We start from the raw sequence: 24487 nt of genomic DNA on the forward strand, positions 1-24487 counted from the left end.
TCCCTTACATTCTTGAGGGCAATTACTTGCTCATCCTTAAAAAGGTTAAAGAACCATTTAAAATATCACCCTTCTCCATATTATTTAAATTGGCAGAGAATGCATCCTTACAATCTTTTAGAAAAAACTTTATGTAATAGCAACAAAATGAATAATTAGAACCATGTAAAACATTTGAAAGTTAAAGTCCTACCACATGTTGTACTTATCTGAAAAAGATATGTGTAGTTAGAAAGCATCCCTTAACAAAATGATTAAAAATTTAATGGGCTGAGTACATTGTGACATTTCAGAATAGAAGACACTGCTTTAGTTTCTGTAACTGTTTGTAAAGATGCATCATGTTGTCCACATTGATTTTGCACTCAAAACATTTTCTGATGTTCAGATATTTGTACACACTGATGTGTATAAATATCTCCCCAAATCTTACCTTCTCTAGGCTGAAAAGTCCCAGCTCCCACAGCCTTTTTTCTCCTCTCATGTTAGATTCACTAGTTCCTCAATCATCTTAGTGGTCCTTTACTGAACTCTCATCCCACAGCTCCATGTCTCTTTTGACCTGGAGAGCCCAAACGAGGATTCCAGGTGCAGTCTGGAATCTCACCAGTGTTGAATAGACTGGAGGGATCATTTCCCTCAAGCTGCCGACAACTCTCATCCTACAGCAGCCCAGGATAGGATTTATTTTCCCTGTCATAGGTCCCACTGCTAAGGTCCTCTTATACCTTGTGGGTCATTTTTAACAAGAGTATGTATAGCCAAAAGTTCCAATTTCACACAAAAAGTTGCAGAAGTACCACTCAAAATGCCTAACAAGCATGGCTGAATCACATTCTGGCTACTGCTTGATCTTTCAAATTATCTATCAAATTTTCTTGTGCAGGGAAAGTAGCACTGTATTGTCTGAACAACTGGATTTGCATTATTTAAAGTCAGATGAATTAGATCCTAGAAGCAGAAGAAAGTCAACACTTGAGACACACAGAGCAGACAGCAGGCAACTGTCACACAGCCAGCCACACTAAACACAAAAAAACAGCTTCAAGAGGCAGTTTTGTTGAGCCCTGAGAAGATAAACACACCTACAATAAAAGCATGGCCTCAAAGCATTAAATTGCCCTCCCAGGAAAAAAGATGTATTTGTTACTGGTAAAATATCAAGATATCTGAAGAGTCAGGGACAACAAATCAATAGTGCTCTTCACAGCTGCAGCATTTTATGTGTACATGCAGACCTAAGCCTCACTTAACAATTGAGCAATTGAGTATTCACTACCTATCAAGCAAACAACTTTAGAAATGGATTTACATCCACAAAAGCAAACACTACATTGCTTGCTTAAGAGCAGTGAAGAATACAGTACTTCATAAATCACTTTCAAGCTACTTCAAATCATTAAATCCAATAATTCTCTGTAGTCTCCTACAGTAATGATTAACTAGAAGGAGCTCCTATAATCAAGGGCAGCAAAATTTCAAAAATTTGTTTGCTAATTCATATTGTATTTCTAGAGTATGGTGTCATATCCCACTTCCTCATAGGTTTGTTCCATTCAACATTTACCTGTAGAGAATTTGCTTTCAGTCTCCTGGAAAGTGCAAATACAAGTCTCGGAACTTTGTAAAAAACAGAACACTTTCTATATTTTCTAATCCTCAGTTCTATGCAAAACTTAACTTGTTTTATTCACCTATTTTATTTAAATACAAGTAAAGGTAGAATGCTGATATGAAAAAGTAAAAACAGGTACTGGCTGTGGATTTCATCTCTGCAGAGTTCTGCATCAGCACCATAGGCTAGCTAGGCTTAGTTCTATAGGCATTGCTTATGCAGCACAGCCACAGAAATAACCGATGAAGATGACATCCCTCACTTCTTTGAAGAAAAAAATTCATATTAGCTTTTTCTGAAGAAAGCAGCTCACCAACTTTTTTTTTTTTTTTTAATTTTTCTACTACATTAGAGTACAAGAGCCAATCTCTGTGGAATACAGCTCCACAGTAAGCTTCAGGTAGGCAAAGTCCCTTTTGCCACAATGTAAGAACCTGTCCACATTATACAGTATGTGATGAAAGCAGCAAATCAGTTTGTGTTGACCAAAGCAAGTGAAATGGAAAAGTAAAGTGATCAGCTTTACTGATCAGAGGAAAGGCAGCAATATACTAAAGAGCAATGCATTTAGATTATAAAATGTGTGTGTAACTGTACACAGACCCAACTCAACTGAATTACTGCTTCATTCATTGTCTTCATCACAGCCTCTCAATGTATTGATATTCTTAAGAATAAAGATTCAAGGTTGAGGTAAGAAGTGCAATTTTTTTTAAAATTGCATACATACACTAACTTTCCTAACAAATTTAGGACGATACATAAATCTACAAGAGTACCACCTTAATGAAACAGTTTAGGGAGCCACAAGAATTCAAACCTCACAGCCTAAATTCAAACTTGCAGCAGGAACTTATTAAAGTTACCCAAACTTATTTACACTCAACTCCATTATCACAAGACAATTCAAAGAAAAGACAACAATTGAAGTGTTTTATACAATACCTATTGGTTAGAAAGTTACTAGCAATTTGTAATTGGGGGGTGCATCAGAAGAGGTAAGATTAAGGTATTTTCAAACTAGCAATGGACTTTTTCCCCCCACACAAGGTGTTCAATATTTCATTGTAATTCAAGATGTACTTTGACTTAAAAAAAAAATCCATAAAACTGTTCACACAAAGTTAATTTAGGAGCTAATAGGATTCTACTGGTTTTTCATATACTTAGATTCTTCTGAGATTTACAAGTAACTTAAGTACTGCAAGATAAAAAAAGGATTTTTAAAAAAATATTACTCATTTTTTTCCCCAATAAGCAGAATTCAGTATATCCCTCGGTTTTTTTTTAAACTAGGTGTAGTGTAACTCAGAACCTCAACAAACTGTTTCTCATACAAGCAAAACTACTTTATTCATTGTATACGAGCTACATCTACACTCAACCCGGAAAAATTACTGTAACTCCTAGTGACAGGTCTGAACTAGTTTAAAACCATCCAGCTTGGTAACAGCTCAACCACAGCAGAGAATCAACCCAATTCGAGATTTTACAGCTCTATCTCGTCTGCATCTACTTCCCTGAGCACAGTGCAACTTCTACAACAGCTTTGAACTAGGCAGATTGACAGTTTTACAGACAACTTGGGCATATTTAAGGAAACTTTAGTCACATTTTGACAACAAATAGTTTATCATCTTAGAATTTTTCTTTGAAATTCTGATTGACAGCTCCCATCCTGTACCAAGATTCTTAAAGGCACGAGGCTGATATTGCACATGGGTTCCTGAAGTCTTTCAAGAGAGCTGCATGAGCACTCCATAATACAGAGTATGTTAAAAAAAGTCATCTTTAGCAGCACTGGTTTGAGCCAGCTCATTTCACTGTGCACTGAGATGCATAAGAAAAGCTTATGCAATTACAGAACCTCTGGTGGAACTGTGGTAACAGTGACCTTCAACTCAAGGTGAGAACTAGTCAAATTGCTATTACTTTCAGTACAGAACAAAACAACCCATTTCAGAAAACAAGTATTTAAGGATCACGCTGCCCCCATGCAATACTTGATAGAAATGTTTCTTTTTTATTCCTCAATCATGAGGCACTAAGAAAGATATTTTCTTTTAAGATTTTAAATTTTCTTATTCATAAAGCTTTGATTTTGAAGTAATTTAAAACTGGTGAAAGTGTGCTACTGTTTTGTTAGTACTGAACCATCAGTTATTAGATTAACTCAAAGTCCATTTGTTTCTCTTCAGCACAGGAATTCAGCTGAGGCCAGATCTGTTAAACAAATGACCATTTCACATGATCTTCCTATTCACTCAAACATCTTCCTTGTAAAAGGAAGTTTTTAAGAAACCAATTGTCTATTTTCAGCAGGTCCTTTATGAAGGCATCATTTTCAATAAATAAGAAAAAAAATAAGGTATCGCATACAGGTCTGTTCAAGAGCATTCTACATAGCCAACAAAATGCTGGAACTTGCTGTGTTGTGTTGCCCTCTTCAGGTCGACAGAACATTTTCTAGTTCTTTTGCTTGACAAGTTATTGCATTGCAACTTTTTTCATAACATTTTCCAGATCTGAAGTTTCAAGTAGCAGCTAACTTCACCTTTATTCCACCAATGCTTGAAGCATTTTTGGCTTAATATCCTATAAACATAAACTTTACTTTTGCCCTGTATGTCTCCCTAACCTCAATATTAATCTTGAGGATTACCAAACTATTAGCTAGCATTTGAAAAGATGACTAAAAACCAACTTTAGTACTGATAAGAAAGTCTCATGACAAGAGGCTTAAAAACCTCAATTTATTCAGCTTACCAAAGAGAAAGCCTGATACCAAGCCGTAAGTGAATATGGGAGGTCAGAAATTCACATGACTTTACAGTGGGGTAAGGCAAAACAGAATCTAGAAATTGAAGTCAGACAAATTCAGACTTGAAATGCAATGGTGACTTTTCAAAAACAACAACAAAAAATTAATAATCTACTAGCATAAAAAGGTAGATTTATTGTTTCTTGAAAACTCTACAGGTAGACTCAGTATCTTTTCAATCAATCTGTTTTGATCAGGTTTTTTATTAGCTGTCATAACATGGGCCAAATTGTGCTGCTGATTTGCATACTTGCAATGGGTTTTGCAATTGCTTATCTGAGCTCTGCCAATAAATGTGGAAATATGGATGAAACAGTCTTCAATTGCTTGGAAATGGCCATGCTTGAGCTTCTGATTCATTTATTAAGACAGATAAAAATGTCTTAAAATATTTCATTTCCCACTCCCACTCTTTGAGGGCATGTCATGGTAAACATTTATGTCTACTTACAGACATCTCAATACTGCAGCTTTGACATAAAGAGGAAGGTGTTGAATTTAACTGATATATTATTAAGTATGGAGAATTTCACTCATGTTACACAGGAAGATAAACATCCTAACAATTTGTGACTCTACAACTTAATCTCAGCATCTTAAGGGACTTACAGTAGGAAAACCTGTTCAAAGTTAAGGCCTACTATACAATAATATTAATAAGCTAATCAAAACCCTTAGAAAATGGAAGCAAAATAAATACTTGTTCAGTACTAAATAACAGGAAACACAAACAATCCCAGACAATCCCTTTTTGGGATGACAAACACAAAACAGCCAGCCTGCCTCAAGCAATTGCAACTCCAAAAAAATTCAGGAGAACTTGGCATGAAGTTTTCATCCACTTTCTTTCCAATACTTTTGTAATTTTAATCTCAAGAATGAAATACAATATAGAGCTTTAAATCCCATACACTCAGAGGGCAGACTCCTGAGAAAAGCATGATGAAGTGGGTGAGCATGACATGGGGAGAGAGCAAGAAACAAAAAACTGGGGAATGAGTACAAATTAAGTGCGCAACAACTGAGACTCAGAATGCTCCCACAGCAGGCAGCAGTTCATCAGAGCAGTCGCTATCAGCACGTAGAGACTCCTCTCCTGACTAATATGCCCTGTCACAGTGCCTGGAGCCAAAGACTGATGAAAACTTCCTGCCATCTATCAGCCAGTTTGTTCAATCAGACTGTGAAACATCAGCTAGTCTTATAAACACAGGGGGAAATTCCACAAGCCAAACTAGCTCTAGTACTGGACATGAAAAACAACACTCAAATTCAAATATACTCAAAACATTACTATTATTTTCTTTCTTGCCATTAAAGAACAAGGGCAAAAAGCACTCAATTCTACAGTAGTATCATATAAAAAGGCAAAAAAGCTTTTGTGCACCAAAAGCTGTCAGTTGAAGACAAAGCAGCTTACACCTCTGAAGTGGGGAGCTTCTATTTTGACACATCAAATTAAAAGTATCACAAAAATATAATACTATTTTTAAACTGTCTCTGGTAGAAAAAGTTTCCACCTATGTCAAAGGTTTATCTGGTTCAAGTTCCATACAACACAGCTAAGAGAATATCACAGACAGCTGGCAATAAAATCTCCATGACATCTTAGCTAACTTTTGAAATTGTAAACAAGTTGACCCTTAATGATTCTCAAGCTTTTTTTTATATCATCTACTGTAGATGCCAGGATTCTGGTCCAACCTTAGTTGCTATATTTAAAAGAAGAGGTGGACAAGGGTATTTAAAATTACCTGTGGTTAGTTTAGTTCTGACTTACCCAAGTATGATGTTCATATTTTTGCCATTTCTTTCTCCCACACACCATCAGATTTGGTCACCATACGAGGTATGATTCACATTACTCTTTAGAAATGTATTTTAATAGACAAACTTGACAACTGAAAGACTTTTTGAATTTTTAAAAGAATGAATTCTTCAGTGAAGAAAAAAAAATCTATCAAATCACTTTATTGAATGCATTTTTTCTGCAACAACTTTGCCATTTCACATTTAATTGCAGCTAAGAGTGGTTTTTCATATTTTTTAATATAATCTAGTACAATTTTTTGAAGGAAAACAAATTCATCCACCTCATACTGCCAAAAACAATGTAGAAAGTTCCCTTCTCAGAATTTTGTTCTAATTATTTGGCCTAATAGACGGTATGAAGAATACAAGGAGAAACTCTTCCCATTGAAGACAATGCCTCATCATTTCCTGCCATCCACTGGTATATCCTGAAGTATCTACAAGAACACTGTGTGAAGACACATGGGGAATAAATATCCACTGCAACACAAACTCAGGTTAAATCAGGTGTTTACATAGGAATGTACAAGTAACCAATTATAAGCAGACTTCTACCAGCACTTAAGGAAATTAAAAAGGATTCAGGATGGGGGTTAAATACATCTGAAGAACACTTCAGAATCAGTTATTTTTCCATATGCAAGTTTGTCACTAACTTCTTGTTTGGAATTAAATTATAATCTCACCCTTCCTAAGGCTTCCTAAAAATTCCTTTAAACACACCGAGCAGTAATCAGTACACACACTAACAAACCAAACAAAAAATATTGAGACATGCACCCACATTTTTAAAAAGACTGGAAATTCTTAGAAATGCTAAGACCAGCATTATTGAAAATAATATATACCAATCTTCTCAAAAAGGTTGTCTCAGCATCATCTTTGTCTGTGTTTAGTCTTCAATTCTTAGTTAGATATTTTGGGTTTAAACTATAGAAAGAAAAGGTTTCCAGCTGAAAAGGTAATGGGAATCAAGATTAAGTACTACTAGTTCAAGTGACAGATTTTATTGATTTACTTAGTTTTAAAAAGCTTTATTAGCTTGAAATCATGTGGTATCATAGAAATCTTTCATCATGCCCTAAAGATCTGTGACCTATTCAGAGAGAAAAATCTTTTTTACAAACCCATTTACGTGATTTCTATGAAAAAACTTTGAAAAAACCCCACACCTATCAGAGAACAAGCAAATAACTTAGTCACCAAGCAAACAAATGCTGTGAGTACTACTTTTCCTGATACATACTTCTTGATTCTTACACAAACCTTGACATCTGCTGTGATCTCTGACAAAATAACTGACTTCTGTTCTCAATCTAAGGTTTCATTATGACAGTAAATGTCTTACATCTAACATTAAAAGCTACTCCAGTCCCACTGCAAGAATGTATAGGCTTCTATGGTCATTACACCTGTTACAAAGTAGTATCAGAATATTCAGTACTATGAATAAAGGACTTTCTTTTTATAGCCATTGGTGCAAAACTTAAATATAAGTAGATTAAAACATTCCAACAGAGCACAACTGTTTAATTTACAGAGGCTACACAAATTTTTGTATAAGCTTTTAACCATACATAATTCCAAACTTCATTGTGATCTTAATGCTATAAAAACTGAGATGTCCTTAAGATAAGAAAAACTATAAGGATTCCAAGGAATGTCTGCAAACAAAATGCTGAGAAAAATGCTGGTGTATTAAAACAGGAAAAAAACCCCACATTCAAAGCTAGTTTTGTCATGCAAGTATACAACTGGAAGACAAAGGTAAGAACTAGATGCAACACATATGCAATTACTTCCACCTTAAAATGCCTACAAGAAAAGAAGCCCATAAAGTGGTTGAGGGAAAAGTGTTGCTCCAAAATTATTTGGCTTAGACCTTTCACAGGGCATTTTGCACCTAAATATGCAAATTAAAAACTAAAACCTACTAACTATTCTTCATAGTTAGTAGCTATTTTTAATAACAGAATTAGGTTATTGGACTGTTTTTAAAAAAAGAGCAAACATCATATACACCAGCTGTGGCACATTCTCAAGTTTTACACACTTGCAACATAATAAATGCTAATTACCTATTAGAATAAATACAATCTATTTTGTCTGTTAATCCATACAACTCAATCAAGGGTCCAGCAAAGACGAGCATGTAAAGTTTTGCCATAATGCTAGAAAAGGAAAAATATAATTCTGAAAACAGATTACAATATATGACACCTCAGTGGAAGACTGATTTTATTTTATTGTCTCCTACCTGATAAATTCTAAATGGGATGTATCGAAATCCATTATCTTCTGGAGGATACTCCATGAGTTTTCGATTTATTGCCCAAAACTGCTCAAATTTATCTGTGAAGGTAAAATTAGACTTCATCAATATTAATAACATTGGCTTTTTTTCAACCTAAAGAGGTAAATGAGACATAACTGGAACAACATGCAAACTTTTCTTACAGAAGTTTAACCTGTATGAATTTATTTTTTCTACAGTTCTCTTCCCTATTTAACACGAAGCCAAAGGTTAAATCTACATTGTCCTATGAAAAAAGTGATGTGGTGATTTATTGAACTGAAAGAGAAAGCAACTTTTACTCGTATCTTATCTCCCATTGCTAAGAAAATATTGGGCTATAAATTATGGATTTCATTACCTCAACTAACCTGTTTCTCCACTCCCTGCTGTTACTGGTCCATACTGTCTCACAATCTGCTAAAAACATCTAATTGTTCTTAGCAATAACTGAACAATGGATGTAAAGCATAGAGAAACTAAAGCAGCAGAAATACTTAAGTGGTTTACATTTAGATATGTAGATCTCAAAATAATCTGTATCAATGCATGATATGATCAGAAAATGCACTGCCAGATTCATGACACAACCTGAAAATAAAATTTTATGGTTGAAACACAACTTTGTTATTATCCAAGTAAGCAGGGTAAATAGCTTGCACACCATTTCACGTTGTTCAGACATTACAAGAACTGCATAGATTATTACATTTAAAATGTACTAATGACAGCATAGGTCTAAGAGCGATAAAGGTTTTTATACATGCAAATCAATTATTCAAATGAAGCAAATAACTAGCACCAGAACTGACAGAAAGGAATAAAAAGAGCTGAGATGAATAAAGCTGCTGCTAGCCTTATAGCATTGGAAGGCAGCATTGGAAGGGGAAGAGCAAGGGATCAATTTCCTTTTAGGCCCTAACTCCCCAAGATACCAAACATAGCGGATATTTCCAGAGAAGGAACACACAGTCTCCAGTTTTCCCTCCTAGGCACAATGTTCAGCCAAGTCTCAAGAAGCTGGGCTCCTACTGAATATGCTCATTACAGAATTCAGCCCCAGTAAAGAAAGGTGAAATACAGAAATATATTCACAAGACAAAAGTTCCTCTTGCTTCCTAAAGTGCTGATTACGCTTAAAGCAATTGCAGAAAATACGTTTGAGATTTGCTTCACTCCAGCATACAGCACAGATGCCTGCCAGAGCAGTAAAAGGCACAGGTTAGTATATACTGCAGGGTTTATAATACATTAGTTTTCCTGACTGAATGTAACACAAGGCAGGAACTTCCAAGAAATTGTGAACAAATTCCTGCTCGGTATGCCGTAGGAGCATTTCCTGATACTTATCTCAGAAAGTACTTCCACACCCTTGTTTCCTGATTAGCAGCAAGTGCTTCTTGACAGGCACTTACCTGAGCTACAGTCAGCACCACCAGGCAGGCACCTGCCCGGCATGAGGAGCTGCCTGGATGCAGGGTGTTACCCCATCATTCACTGGGCTGGGAGTGACAATGACAGCCCTGGAGCAGGCTGTAATCAAACAAGCCCACATTTGGGAATCAGAGTCAGAGTCAGAGGTTTAGTCTTAAAATGTCCCAACACAAAGGATGACTGCCTCTTTCTCAGGAACTCTTTCAGAGGGAAAGTAAAGATTTAGCATGCTTCCTTCCTGCAGTGAGAATGGCTGGCAGCTTTCACTACAGATGTGAGAACAGGCATTCCACAGTAGGTACTGATAGATTTATACTTCAATTACCACTTCTAAGTCACTTGAGAAAACTGTTATGGTGATGCACAAAACAAAACAACCCAAACCTACTAAAGCTAGTGAGCTTCAGCAGACTTAAATAAGGAATGTCCATATTTGGAGACATCCTACTTGAACAGAAATAAAGCAAACATTAACTTGATTTACTTGTTTAATGCTTGTATTACAGTAATTAGGAAAGTTGAGTGAATTGTTCTCAAAATTCACCAGAAATGAACAACACATCTTATGGATAAGAAGAAAAAGAAATTATGAACAAATAAAAGACTTATGTCAGATGATTAAATATATTGACCCTTTTGGGCAAACAAGGGAGGTTCTGAATGACAAAAAAAAGCAAAGCAGTAATGTGCAGTTAATTCATTTCTGTTCTTCATTCCTGCTTCCTCACCTCTCACAAAACATGCAAGAAACCAGGTAATCTTATTTAAGGCAGTTAAATTAAAAAATGTATACCTCTCAGACTATTCTCTGAACACTTAAGCTTAAGACAATCTATTGTTCTAACAGTTTCAATAGTTTCCAAATATAACAGCAATAAATCTGCAACAGCTGAATTATGAACTCGTGGCATTTTGTAATCAAGTGTGTTCTGTCAATCCACCTGATATCCCTGGAATTTTAGCTGAACATAATGAAGTCAGATATCTTAAGATCTCCAGTGTGTACAGCATTGTTGGAAGATCTCTAAACAAACTTCTCCTCACAACGTTATATTGCTGTTCTCCAAACATTTTTACAGGGATACTGCACAAAACAGTTGGGTGTAAGAAAACTAAGACAAATTTTTAGAGCAAGCAGGAGAAAAAGAAAACTGTCCAGTTTGCGTACTGATATATATGATCTGGCAAGAGCTTTTATTAGCAGAGCATTGGCTGAGTGCCAGAATCCTAAAGCTCCAAAAGTACAAAATCCAGAAGTGACTGCTTTTCAAAGAATCCTTAAGACTCAAAACTTAAAATAAACAAACAAAACCACTGACCTCCTTAAAAACCTAAGTGAAAGGATTCTTCCTTTTCTCATTTTAATGTATCAGTACCCTCTATTTTTGCAAAGTCCCAAGGAAGCTATTAGTGCTACAATGAACTATAATAACTAATTAGTTTATTGGCTAGACAGGACAAAGACAGAAGGTGCCAGCCGGAAATTTAACAATCAAAACAAAACTGAGTTTTCATCCAGCCAGTAAACAAGGAGGAGTCTCTACCTATCAGAAAAAGCACTTTACACACTTGTCTCTCCCTCATAAAAAGCTTACGCAGTCTGCATGACATCTAAACGACTGTAACAGTCAAATCTGATTCCTTTTGTTTTTCACAGTCCATCTGTTTTTATGAAAGTGCTTGCTTGAAGTGTTAGAGAGTTTCTGTATTAGCAAAAAACAGTACTTGCAAAAGGCAGATGTCTCTATCTGAATAACAATATTTAAAGTAATGACAATAAGATTTGAACAGAAGTGAGATTAGTGACAGTATAATAGTTTCATATTTTACTAATCATATTTCTTAAACAAGATACGATTGCTATATAAATTTGCCTAAAATTAAACAAAATTAAATAAATGCCTAAAACGAAATAAAAACTTTCCTATGTATTTTATGTCAAAGATCAGAAAGCTAATAACCAAATAATGAGAAATATATCAGCCAAGTCACTAATGTTTACGACTATTCATTGCTTAGAAATGCAGCCACTGAATGCCCAAATGCCAGACAGACATTAGCTTTCAGTACTACAGAGATGCATAGAATCTAAGGAGAGCTTTGAAAAAAATCTATTTACACATTTAGGAAAACTATGAGTTGGCAAAACTATAAAGACTTAATGTCACCCATGACAAAAATCTCAGTACACAAATACATTAAGCAACAACGTAAACTCAAACATAAATTTACAAATCCAGTATGCCACATTATGCACGTAGGGTTCAGAAACCTACCAGTAAAATTATTCACAGCTTTAAAGAACCCATTAAAACTGTTGAAAAAATTACTGATACAAGGAAACACAGAATTGTTGTTTCCTCCATTAAACCAGGTTGGAGATCCTTTAGCAGTCATTGAAATTAATCCAAATTTATACCTTGTTCTTGGTAATCCCATCATACTTTATTGCTAATAGAAACTGCTGAATCTCTTACTGTTGAGCAGTGTTAACTAAGGATTAGTCCAGGCTGAGGACTAAAAGGCTGGGGTCCCTTTTGCCCCTGGGTCTCAGCCTGAAATGTACTTCAGGCAACCAGAAAAATTAGTTTCACTCATACATACATACTCATACTCCTACAGTCATTTTCTGAAACTCTAGTGCTGTCACACTTCAAACAACTTGAAATTTCACATGGATCTTGAAGTTAGACACGTCTCCTTCACCCACATGAGGCTACAACAGGATGGATCACTGGGAGGGTAAAAGGCACTGCACAAGTGCTCACCATCAACACATGCATTTCACTAAAGCATAGCTTTAAATCTGCATACACAAACAATCTGGGCAATTATCACAGAACGGAAAAACATATCTACAAATACCTTGCAATGAAAAACAAGAGAGCATAGAAAGCATAAAATCAAGATCCCACTGCAATGTAGTAGGTAAAAGAACAAAAAAAACCCACCCTAATCTTTAACCTTATCAACAAAAATATTTTAATAGTAAGGAATTATTTTGTTTTTCTATTTGATAGTGATGCAACAGCTATCAGAGATTATCAGACTCTAGGACAGGACATATTTCAAGAAGACTGTTGAGAGGGTTTATAAAACAGAAAGAATTAATACAAAAACAAGGGAAAGACTGGAAATTCAGAAAGGAAATACTAATTCATGGCTCTTGTATTTCAGCATCTTTTTATAAAGTCAAAGACGTGAAAATAGTGGTGTAGCCCTCAGGGTAGCACATACGCACAATTTTGTCTGGACTGCTCATGGTTTCTTCTTAAAACCATTTATTGGAATAAATCAAACAGAAAGATTTAAACTAAATTGTATCTGTAGCTGTATGCAAGCAATACCAACTTGCAGCTTGCACACAACTATATTCAATACTAAAGTTTAAAAAACACAAAACTTGTCCATTCTTAGTGGTTCACCACTGTCTAACAACCACATGAACCATGGAAGTACTTGGGCAGAACCACACCTAGCACTGAGACCAAGGACTGACATAGTACAAGATGTACAAGAACAACAGAAAATCTTTAGTTTGGATGTGCCTTTGGAGGTCAAGCTTTGAAATAACAGCTCCTCACCCTGCCCCAAAAGAGCTGCCTACACAAAGTTAACTGAGTTTGCTCAAGGCCTTGCCCAGTGAAGTTTGACTGTCTCTGTGGGTTTCCACCTAACCACTTTCACTCCCCCAGGCCACCCCACCTTCCCTTCGCCATGTACCATCAGACTTCCTGCTGCTGTAACTAGTAACTGTTTTTTGGTAATTGCCCAGTTCCACTGCCAGTGGAGACTAGAGTGAGAGGAGTCTGACTCCATCTTCTCTAGGAGCTTTCTCTTTCAGGTAAAGCTGGTATTAAATCCACCTTCAACTTCCTCATCTTCAGGCTAAAAAAGTCAATTTCCCCACTCTCTAATACAGCATCTGCTCCAGCCCCTAAGAATTTTACCAGCACTCTGCTGGATTCTTTTCTGTTTGCCCACATTCCTTTTGTCCTGGGGTCCTGTCTTAGGTTGCAATGCAAGATGTAACCAGAAGTATGTATTCTATTACCATCTGTTAAAACTAGGCAGTGCTGTGTTCTTAATCTCTTCCATGACCCATCCCTCATAACACCAGGGGTATCTTCTGTTAATGGGCCAGCTCTTAAAACCAGTGCTCTTTATCTCTTCCAGGACCCATCCCCCCCAGGGGATCTCTTCTGTTAATGGGCCATTGAGTCTCACTGCATGACTGATAAAATTACATCATCCCATTGGGAGATGCTCCACCCAGGGGGAGGAGCCAAGCATTCCTACCTGGATATAATCTGAGGCTTAGAACACCACAGTCAGCCTTTCTCCACTGGATTCCTAGAAGACCAAACCCATCTACACAGCCATTAGACCTTCATAAGAAAACTACACCTTTCTACAGAATCATTACTTCAAGAGAACTACATCTGTCACTGCAGGAGCACTGCAGCCACCATTTAATGGGACTGCTAACAACACTCTGACCAACAGAGTGTCAAATTATATTCTGACTCTGTCAGTGTTTTTTTCATACTACTGCATTATAATTTTAATTCTCCTAGTAAAGAACTGTTATTCCTATTCCCATATCTTTGCCTGAGAGCCCCTTGATGTCAAAATTATAATAATTTGGGGGGGAGGGGGGCTTGACATTTTTTCCATTTCAAGGGAGGCTCCTACCTTCCTTAGCAGACGCCTGTGTTTTCAAACCAAGACAGGTCTCAAGAGGACACAGCAGTCCCAGTACAGCTTTACAAGTGCTGAGCCAAATGGAGGGCACAAGGGCTTGAGTAGTTCCCCAGTTAATCTTTACTTATGAAATACCATACGACAGGCTTTCAACTCGGTTTCCTGCTCACTATTACCCACTTCCAGAAAGGTGCTTCCCGGTCAGTCCCTAGATTGCCACATATGGGGTTTTTCCTGTCTCTGGTGCAGGACTTGTGTGTCAGCTTTGGAAGGCTCCAGCCCATCATGACCCCTCCAAATGGCAGATCTGCCCTCCAGTCCCTCAACTGCTCCTTTCAGGCACAGACAAACTCACTAAGGGTTAATCTGTCACATACACATCATCAAACTGTAGGGTACAGAGAGCTGCAGCTAAAAGTCAAGGCTACAAACTGTATTTCCTTAATGTTCGAGCAAGCATATTTTCTACTGAGTCATGTTTTAACAAGCACTGCTTTTAACTACTGTAGTCAAAAACAAGTCTTCAAAACATTTAGTATACTACTTCCACATTGTTTCCAGGAAGACAGACACTGTATGCATACATAATTCTGTTCACTGGTATTTCTAACCAACTTTATAAAAAGTCAAGTTCTTGTGTGGTATGCCTCAAGCATGAAGGAGTTTTTGTTGATAAATAAATATTTTGAATATTTTGAAATATTTTGATATTTGAAAAATCAATTTTTGTGCTATTCAGATACATTATTTACAGCTGTTACTATAATTTCCCAGCTATTTGAAGACTTGTCACTAAATTACTTAGTTCACCTAAATTCACCATTCATATTCTTGCTATATAAAAACACTGATAATTACGACTATCAAGAACTTCAGGAAAATTTTGGTACATATCTGATTCTCAGTGACTACTACAGTTAGTGACAGCCTTTCTGAGAGCACAGCTTGAAGTACCAGTATGGCATCATTAAGATATTTATTTCTCTCTTCCATTTTACCCATTGCCACAGTCAAAATATTCTCGCTATTAAACACCTAGTTTACTCAGGTATTTTGAAAGACCATGGTATATAATACAAATCTACCACTGAAAAGGGAACACAAGTTTACTGAACTTTTCAGACTATCTTCATATATGAGTCACTATCAGATATGGAGAGACAGAACCTTAGAACAGTTTTGACTTAACGTAGCAGAAGCCACAGAAATGTGAAAATATTCCTCATGTCACAGATAGCAAAGTAACAACTTTCAACATAAAAGGACATTTTGAAGATTGTACAAGAAAGCAGCACGTCATTCTTCAGATTATTGCCTGCTTTCTTATAGCATACACAAGGGAGCCATACCTTACCAACATTCTTTTCACTTACTAAACGTACTCACAAACCAGAAGTTTCACTTTAAGTACACTGTTTCCTTAACATCACCTCCCTTCATTTCTAGGTCACCAGTTGACCTGGAATAGGTTTAGGCAAAGAAAGTCATCGAGATGCATATATCCTACAAAAGTTAAGCTATTTAATCTATAGCAAAATAGCAGGTGATCTCAGAAGTCCAGTCACTTAAAATAAAAGGAAAGCTCTGATAACAAACAAGTATAAGCCAGTTTTGACACACATACCCCACAGGTTGCATAGAAATTAACAACAGGGCTTGCTACAGACTTTCCTGCGAAAGTCAAAGGGAAAAGGATTCCTGACGATTTTATCCATCCTCCAGCTCTCTGCTCCAGTCTAGGATAGCCTTGGAATTTTGATTTCTTCATCTCTAATTAAGCTCTCTCTATATATATGAAAACAGACCAACACAACACCATGTAACTTTCTAACCCATTTGGCTTTCCCCATACTGTGTTTTTCCTAAAATAAAGCTTTTCTTGAAAGTTAAGGAACCTTTATATTAATGCATATTATTAAATTCAGAAGTTTACTAGCAGAAAGTAACTTATAAGCATTTCAAACTGAAAAACAAGAAACCCTCAACAACTAAAGAAAGTTACATTTAAAAGTGAAGTATGTGTCTTAGAGATAGTTTAAATTTTAGTTAGACCATACACATCTTTCAGGAAATGACTTATTTTGAGAGCAAGGGGAGGAAGAAAAGCAGAAGGCAGCAAAAAAAGACCTCAAAGTTTGCTCCTTCAGAGTGTTCATTAGGCACATGGCCATCTAACGCAAGAGGGTGAAAACATCAGAAACACTATCTCTACCCCATCTCTGGGCAACCTCCTCTGGTGGCAGAGATCTCATTAGGATTGTGAATGCTGTGTTACCTTTTGCTTTCCTTCCTTCTCTGCCTTCATACAGTTCATGCCCTCCTTTGAAACCCAGAGGTTCTCACTGGCATCAGACAGAGCAGACCTGCTCTGGCCTCCTGTTTGAGAGCAGAGAAGGGAAAGCCAGTGGGGTAACACAGGCTGCCATCAATTCCCCAACTTTGTGCCACAGCAAAGGGCAGCTATTCAAGTAGACACCAGGCCAGAACAGAGGAATAACAAAAGCAGTTTCAGGGGGATGGCAGTTTAGACTCACAATACTACACCCATATGAGTGGAGCATTGGCTTAGTCATTTGAGCAGAAAGGGTATCAATCCCATAACGCTACATAACTAACAGTGAGGTCTAGGTCACAAACAATTACCAGACAAACCACCACAACCAAACAAACCCCAAACAAAACCCACTGCTATGGAAAAAACACCAAAAACATTCCCAGGAAGGCCCTCTCTGATGCAGCTGATTCATTCTGCAGGTCCAGCCTGCTCGAAGACAGACCCTGCTCAACACCAAACCAGCACTGGGATGGTTTTGTGCAGGGATATCTGAACTGGTCTAAATCACATTCCCTAAGTTCAACAGTATCAGCAACACCGATGTTCGGTGTGTGCCATGCTAGCTTAACTCTAGAATAAGCACATACTGATGCTAATTATAAGGCAACTTCATGCATTTGGGGAAATTTTTAACTATCAGCCCAGGAAGGTAATGATTGGGTTTTTAAAATCACTTTTAAGCAATACACAAATTTTCAAAGTTCAAATTAATTATTTAATCTTTCTTCACAGTTAATCATACCTCTCCAGATTGAACATGGGAAGAACTCCCCGTTTTGGTAGCAATACAGGGAAGAAGTAGACAAGGTAGCTTTGATTTAAAAACTAGTAGCTTTTTTATTCATTCTCCTGATAAACTCCAGAAGATTTTCTAAGCAAATTTCAAACAATGAATTGACACCAGAGATTTGTTCAGCTACCAAAGCATGCTCACCATGAGGTAAAGAACAGCATTGCTTCTATCAGTTCTCTATGAAGAGGAGAAACATGCCCATCAAACTGAGTGGGTCAAGTGTACACAGCACAAGAAAAGCTGTAAGACACTTTCTTTTTTGCAGTTTGAACATTTCTAAACAGAAATGAGATAACTGAAAACAAACAAAAATTCTGCCTCTCAAAAACCCAAGAACAGTCTAGATAAATTTTGGAATTAAATGCAAGACAACACAGGCCTGATTCTGTCAGTAAGGCAAGAAAGAGATATTGAATATTCTGAATGCTTGCAGGATTTTTCTCCTCTAAAAAGAACAATTCAATACAGCCACTTAACTATTGGTAAACCCTACAGCATGAATGAGCATTGCATTCTTTTTCCATAATACTTTCAGTAAAATAATGACTTCATTATATTTTATAATATATAAAAGAAACCTTAAAACAGTTATGAGTTTTTACTTATTTCTCCCATTCATGTATCAGAAACACCAAGTATAGTCTTTGTTGGTTATAAATGATGCCTGTGAAAATTTCAGGGTATAGTTGCTTCTGTTAGTCCACAACTGATAAAAAGCAGATGTGCTGAATCTAAATCCCCTCATTTATTAGAACCATTATATACTGAAGTTATAGATATTAATTCTTTGAACCATGCAAAAAAATACAGCTCTCCTCCTGGAAACAGTTGGGATTTCATTTGTTTGATCCTGAGTCATCAGCAGGCCCATAGAGTCTTAGAGTTTCAAAGCTGAAAGCCTTTATTTTTCCACACAAAAGGCAAGAAGAAAAAAAACCCACACACTTGAAAATCCTTTTCATCCATGGTAAAAATGGCCATAACTCTATTAAAGCAAAAACAGTAGTAACATTTTCCATGAATTCTGACCAAAGAATTTTAACAATTCATACAAAGGAACAAAGGTCAGTAGAGCCGCAGTGTCTACTTTTATCACTTCCCTACCACAGATAGACCTCTGTGGCTGGTCAAAAATGTACCTGTCCCAAAGAAGAGCTCTACCTCAGAAATTATCTGGTTTGTGATTCAGAAATTGTCTATGAAGAGCAATAAATAACACAGCACAAAATAGAAGAATACGTTTTCTTTCCTGATTTGGTATCAGATTAACATAAAACCAGAAATGGTGGGAGGAGGGATGTAAAGGTTGATATGAATAACCACCAGCTGCTACCAGCACAAGATTTTCCCACAAATTCACTATTACAGTTCTTCTCTTAAAAGCCATCTACAAGCAACTGGTAAGTTTCACATGTTATCTGTTCAAATACTGCTTCTCAGCAGAAATATTTATACCAAATTACAAATTACTTGACAGTGATATTTCTCCAAAGAAAACTGGATAGGTTTTTATTCAAAAATGTAAATTCAGGACATGTCTTCTAAGTAATGTTATCACTCATTAAACAAATAACACTTCCTATAATTAAGAACTGAAGGAAATTGTTTGAAGTTGCACAGAAAAAACAGTCTGCAGATGTATCTTTACTTACAAAGCAGTTATCACAAATGCTACTTTCTTTTCTTTTTTGTGGTCATTCATTCTGTTTCACAAAGTGGTTTAAAATTATTACATCTCAAACGAAAGCCTATAAAAACATATTGAAAGATACAACATGTTTAAAAAGAGTTTTCTTGGTTTCACAAGCTTTTCTTGTTTCTCTTTTAGGAAGAGTTGAGAAATTAAAATTAGCATTTGAAAGTATTCAAAAGATTGCTTAAACTTCTCATTCAGGTGTCAGATTCCACAGGTGCAATTTCTCATTAAGTACAGTGAAACCCTGAAATCGACTTTGCGAGGCAATCTCTGTTCTTAACATTATAGAGCAAAACAGAAAAATTCTGCTTTCCCTACAACTGAAGATATTCTTAGACAAATAATCAACTAAATGATAAAGCCTAAGATGAGCACAAAAAAAAAAAGCAAGTTGTTTATCTGTCCTCTTATCTTTAATATTGAGAGTGTCAAGATTGTGTAACTTCTGGTCAGAAGAACTTTAACTTGTACTGTTTCATTCTGCAGGTATGCACAGCCTTGCTGAAGATCTTACCACTCAAATGGCAAATTAAGATAATGCCTCAATTTCAAACTCTCTTCCAATTAAATAAAAAAAATAGAAAACAGAGTTTCTAATAACCATTCATCTTCAAAACTATCACTACAAAACTATACTATTGAAGGACTACCTTCAATATGAAAGGCAGTACCACTAAACAACAATGAAAAAAAAAAGCTACACACTCACTAAATGCACACATTAAACCAAAACTAACTTGGAATCTTCTGGTCTAAACCAAAAGCATGGTTCAAGTTTTTTGCATTCTAAGGTTCTTTTGCATTTAATTGTTCTTATACATATACAGGAAGATGTTAATTCTAAGTGTTCAGTATTCTGTCTCTCAATGCAAAATAAACATCTTCACACTTACACTAAAATGCTTTCATAAAATAAATTTTCTAGGGTTAATATGAATGACAGCTTCAGGAGATGAGAAAAATGCAATGAAAGTGGCATGATCATCCATTCCAGAGAGCAGTTTCTGAAATACTTACAAGAGCTTTTCAACTTACAGGGCTCTACAAACCTTAATACAGAAGGCACTACAAACAAAAGTTTTACTTTGCACTGTAATATTGATACACATCATCTATGCAAAGTAAGAACACTAATTACAGATCTTGTTCTGAATTATTTTGCTGACTTTTTCAAGTCAGTACTTATTAATGCAGAAGTCCTTGTGAAAGCTATAAAGCAATTATAAAAAATGGCAGAGAGAAAAGTAAAATTATTAAATCTACTGGACAACTTTTTTTACAGTTTATCTGTATTGTTTACCAGTGACAACCCATAAGTATTAACTAGAGGAGACAATCTCTTATGTACTGTCCAAGTTTGCCAATACTGAATACTTACACCCCAGGTGTCTCCCAAATAAAGACCATCACTTGCACGAAAGTACACTAGACAATATTTATCTATTTTGATTTGTTGCTAGTTTTGGTTTTTTAAAACGGAGTCATGACCCAAACTAATTCCTTGAATAACTCAAGACACATTTGAATTATCACAAAAAAGACGACTTTAATTAAAAAAAACCAAAAAACCACCAAAACCATCAATGCTTTCCATGACACTAGACAAAAATTCTGCAGAAAAATGACATTTTATATCGCATGCAATAACTGAAATTTGAAGAAATTATTTATTAGCTTGTTTGACCTGAATATAATTAATACTTGATGTGTTGTATTTACCATTCTGTAATCCCATCCACAATTGCTTATGATCCTTTTTTTGCATTTCATTGATGACTTGACTTTTGTGCTTTAAAGCATCTGCTTCTTTTATACAAGCCATAAAATGAGCCTCAATCACATCCTTAGAATGGCAGTGTAGAAGATCCTTTTCTGGAAAATTCTACAAAGAGAAATGACAGATCAAGAAAAATAAATGCATCGCATACCTTGTAAGATGAAGAATAAATGATAATTTTAAATAGGCAAAAATTTATGCAAAAGAAGCACACTGGAATCTTCTACTTACGGCAGAACGTAACAACCGTTCTCTCACTCTGCTGACAAGAAACAGGTTGCAGTGAAAATGTTTCAGGAAAAATAAAAGCTCAACAACTTTCTGTAAAACCAGAATTTTAACATGTTTTCAAGCAGATATTCAATCTCAGACAATAAATAGAAAAAAATACTGAGAAGTTAGTGACAAGCACCTAATTTATGTTTGCTCTCTATGATATTTTATCAACCATTTCTATGCACGCAGTTCCTTGAAAAACAAGCAGAATCACCCACATATATGAACTAGAGTATATCTTACAAACATTTTTCCTTAGAGATACTGGAAATCTTTGTCAGTTCCAGCTTCAACTAATCCATGTGACTGCTAGTCTGTGTGACTTGATTTTATACCCCATTTATTTGGTTACATTGGCACACAGCATTTAGCATTACAGATGCACAGCTACCACTCCTCAAATAACTCTTAACCCTTCAGTAAATGGCAACTACCTCTCATAATGAATTTATTAAGGAGTCACAGTAGTATATCTCATTCAGATACAAAAAAGATTTTTTTGGAAATTAACTGAAGTCCAGCATTGTAGAGGTTGTGGTTTTCCTTCCTCCGGTTTTTCTTTTATCAACACATACTATCACTTGCCATTTCATAATAACACAAGTATTCACTAGCACAAATCCAGTGCCTATAGTTTTCAGAAGTTTTAAAACCCACCTTTATTCCCTCCTTAATTTTATTTTCACAGTTGCTTATGACCATGCTGAATGGAGCAAACCTCAGAGCCAAACCAGAGTGGTGGCATCATCAGTATTCCCCTTCCTAAAAAGGGCTTGCCACATTTTTATCCTTGAATTCTCATGCTATTCCACCAGAGGCCCTTTCCTCTTAACCCATTACAAACTAGCACTTTAAAAAGCTTTTGTGAGGGACTGTCAAAACCATTTGGAAACACAAGTACATATAATGGGATATTTTTCAAAGGCTTTTACAACATAGTTAACATGTCAAAGCAGGAGCAATCTAACGCTGGAAAAAACCCTACCTTCACTCTCCCACACAACCCCCAAAAAATAGTGAAGATTGCTTCAAAATAGAGAAACCCAAAATATCAAAAAGGGAGCTAGGGATTGCCTTACCTGAAAGAAATTCTGAGGATAACAATGATAGCTCCCTCCTCATTAGGTTATTGAGAAGAGTTGGAAATTAAATAATGGAATGTCATATAGTGTTTCCTCCTTATGACAGGGAGAACCCAAACTCTGGAAACTGTGGATCAAAAGGATGAGTATTTTCCAAAAACAGGGGCATAAAGAAAAAATTGCTAATATCTTTTCCACTAAAGTTCACATGGTTTGGTGTTGAACTTGCAAAAGGGAGTGCCGCTGTTACGACTGGTGTATGTTAAGCTGACTAGAAATCTAAGGACAGAGGTAAATCTTGTCTCTTATATGAGAATGGCCAAGTACAAAGACATTAAAGAAGACAGAACAATAAGGAAAGTTCTTCTGGGGCAGACCTTGATCCTCGTCTACCCTACAAAGCTGAGTGTCTCAGCAATAATTGGGCCCAAGATTACTAGGAAAACATTACTGGGATGGTTACTTGCCAATTGACATCTGCATAGGCCTGTAAAATACTTTCAGAAGTTCAATTTACTTGCTCAAATAAAAATATGTAAGGTCTCATAACCAATCCAGAAGAAACAAATAGACAGAAATAGCATACTTAAAGATCAAAGAAGTTCTTTAAGAATTCAAAGTGAGACACTGGCATCCCTCAAAACAAAGGAAGAAACAGTGGTACGTACCTAATGCCAAGTAATAAAAGACCCTAGAGAAACTGACTTTCATAGTTAAAAACTGATGTTTTAGCCAAGTTTATGAAAACAGTTTTGGTACAACAACTGTTTCACTACACATATCTCTAAATATTGAACTGCGGGGTCTCTCTCCTCTTTCCACAGGTAGACATCTTCCTGCTGACTTTCTTCCAATGAATTTCAAATTGCAGCTAATGTTACTCCCTGAGGATGAGTTCCAGAAATCATCAAACTGTAGTCTGCAGAACAGCAAGGATCTATTTAAGATTGGTCAAAGCTAGTTAAGCTACTATAAAGAATCTAGATACAGCAGTAGAACTAGGTGTGGCATGATTAATTTTCTCAGCTTCTAAGAAATAACACTGTGAAAGACTGGAAAACACTCCTAATTCTCAGTGCTGTATACACTTTTCTTTACTGGGAAAATACTGACACATTTCTATGAAGTACTGTGAGTAGCAGCTGAAAAGCCTGAACATGAAAGTGACTACTTAAAAAAACACTGCACATCTGCAAGAAGCATATGAAACAGTTTCACCTACATGAGACTACCAACAGAAAACTTGGCATCCCTGCTGATTTATCAATCAGGGCACAAAACAATAAGTTTTACACTTAAATGTAGATCAGCATGCTTGTACTTTAAAAAAAAAAAATTCTACTTGCCTTCTTTCTACCTGAAGAAATACTGATCAATCATAAACAACTTACTCAGTTCTCTGAAGAAAGGGACAATTGTAAAGAAACTGGTAGCCACTCTTGGATATACAACTAAGAAATTTGCAAAAAGTATTAAGAGACAATATAAGTAGCTTTAATGCAAGTACTTTTATTGGTGTTGTCCTACTCCCTCCATGTCCTGCATCTTTGAAGGAACAGTTATGAAGGGTTGACTCTGATTTTCTTAGAAAGCTCAAGGAGTCCTGTTTTTTAATTTCACATATATGTATACCCTTGCAGTATGAACTGAACACAAAGAAATAGGTATCGTCTGTAGAGACAAGAGCACTGATGACCTCTTGCATAAAACTGTACCAAAAAACATCACAGACAATTTCAACAGTCTGGTTTCATAACTCCATTCCACCCATATTTATATCTCAGTTCTAGTTCTCAAAACATCTGTTTATCCTGTGACAGTCTACTTACATTAGACTATATTTACAGAA

General features: G+C 36.1%; 1 protein-coding gene across 12 annotated transcripts in view; it reads right to left on the reverse strand.

Annotated features, from left to right (window-relative positions):
* The window catches only part of ATG5 (autophagy related 5), a 73305-nt gene that overhangs the window by 33281 nt on the left and 15537 nt on the right, over positions 1–24487 (reverse strand). For 5 of the 12 annotated variants that reach the window (XM_086876695.1, XM_086876698.1, XM_086876703.1 and 2 more), the window contains 3 exons: positions 21512–21601; positions 21223–21385; positions 8506–8600 (listed from right to left, as the gene is read on the reverse strand). In XM_086876695.1, the coding sequence (XP_086732821.1) occupies positions 8506–8600; positions 21223–21385; positions 21512–21601 (348 nt within the window). The remainder of the gene's footprint in view (positions 1–8505; positions 8601–21222; positions 21386–21511; positions 21602–24487) is intronic. The other 7 variants (XM_086876699.1, XM_086876702.1, XM_086876700.1 and 4 more) reach the window with 2 other exon arrangements.

The sequence above is a fragment of the Cyanistes caeruleus genome, chromosome 2 (assembly GCF_971803275.1).
Source record: "Cyanistes caeruleus chromosome 2, bCyaCae1.hap1.1, whole genome shotgun sequence".
In the NCBI taxonomy this organism is placed as follows: Eukaryota; Metazoa; Chordata; class Aves; order Passeriformes; family Paridae; genus Cyanistes; species Cyanistes caeruleus.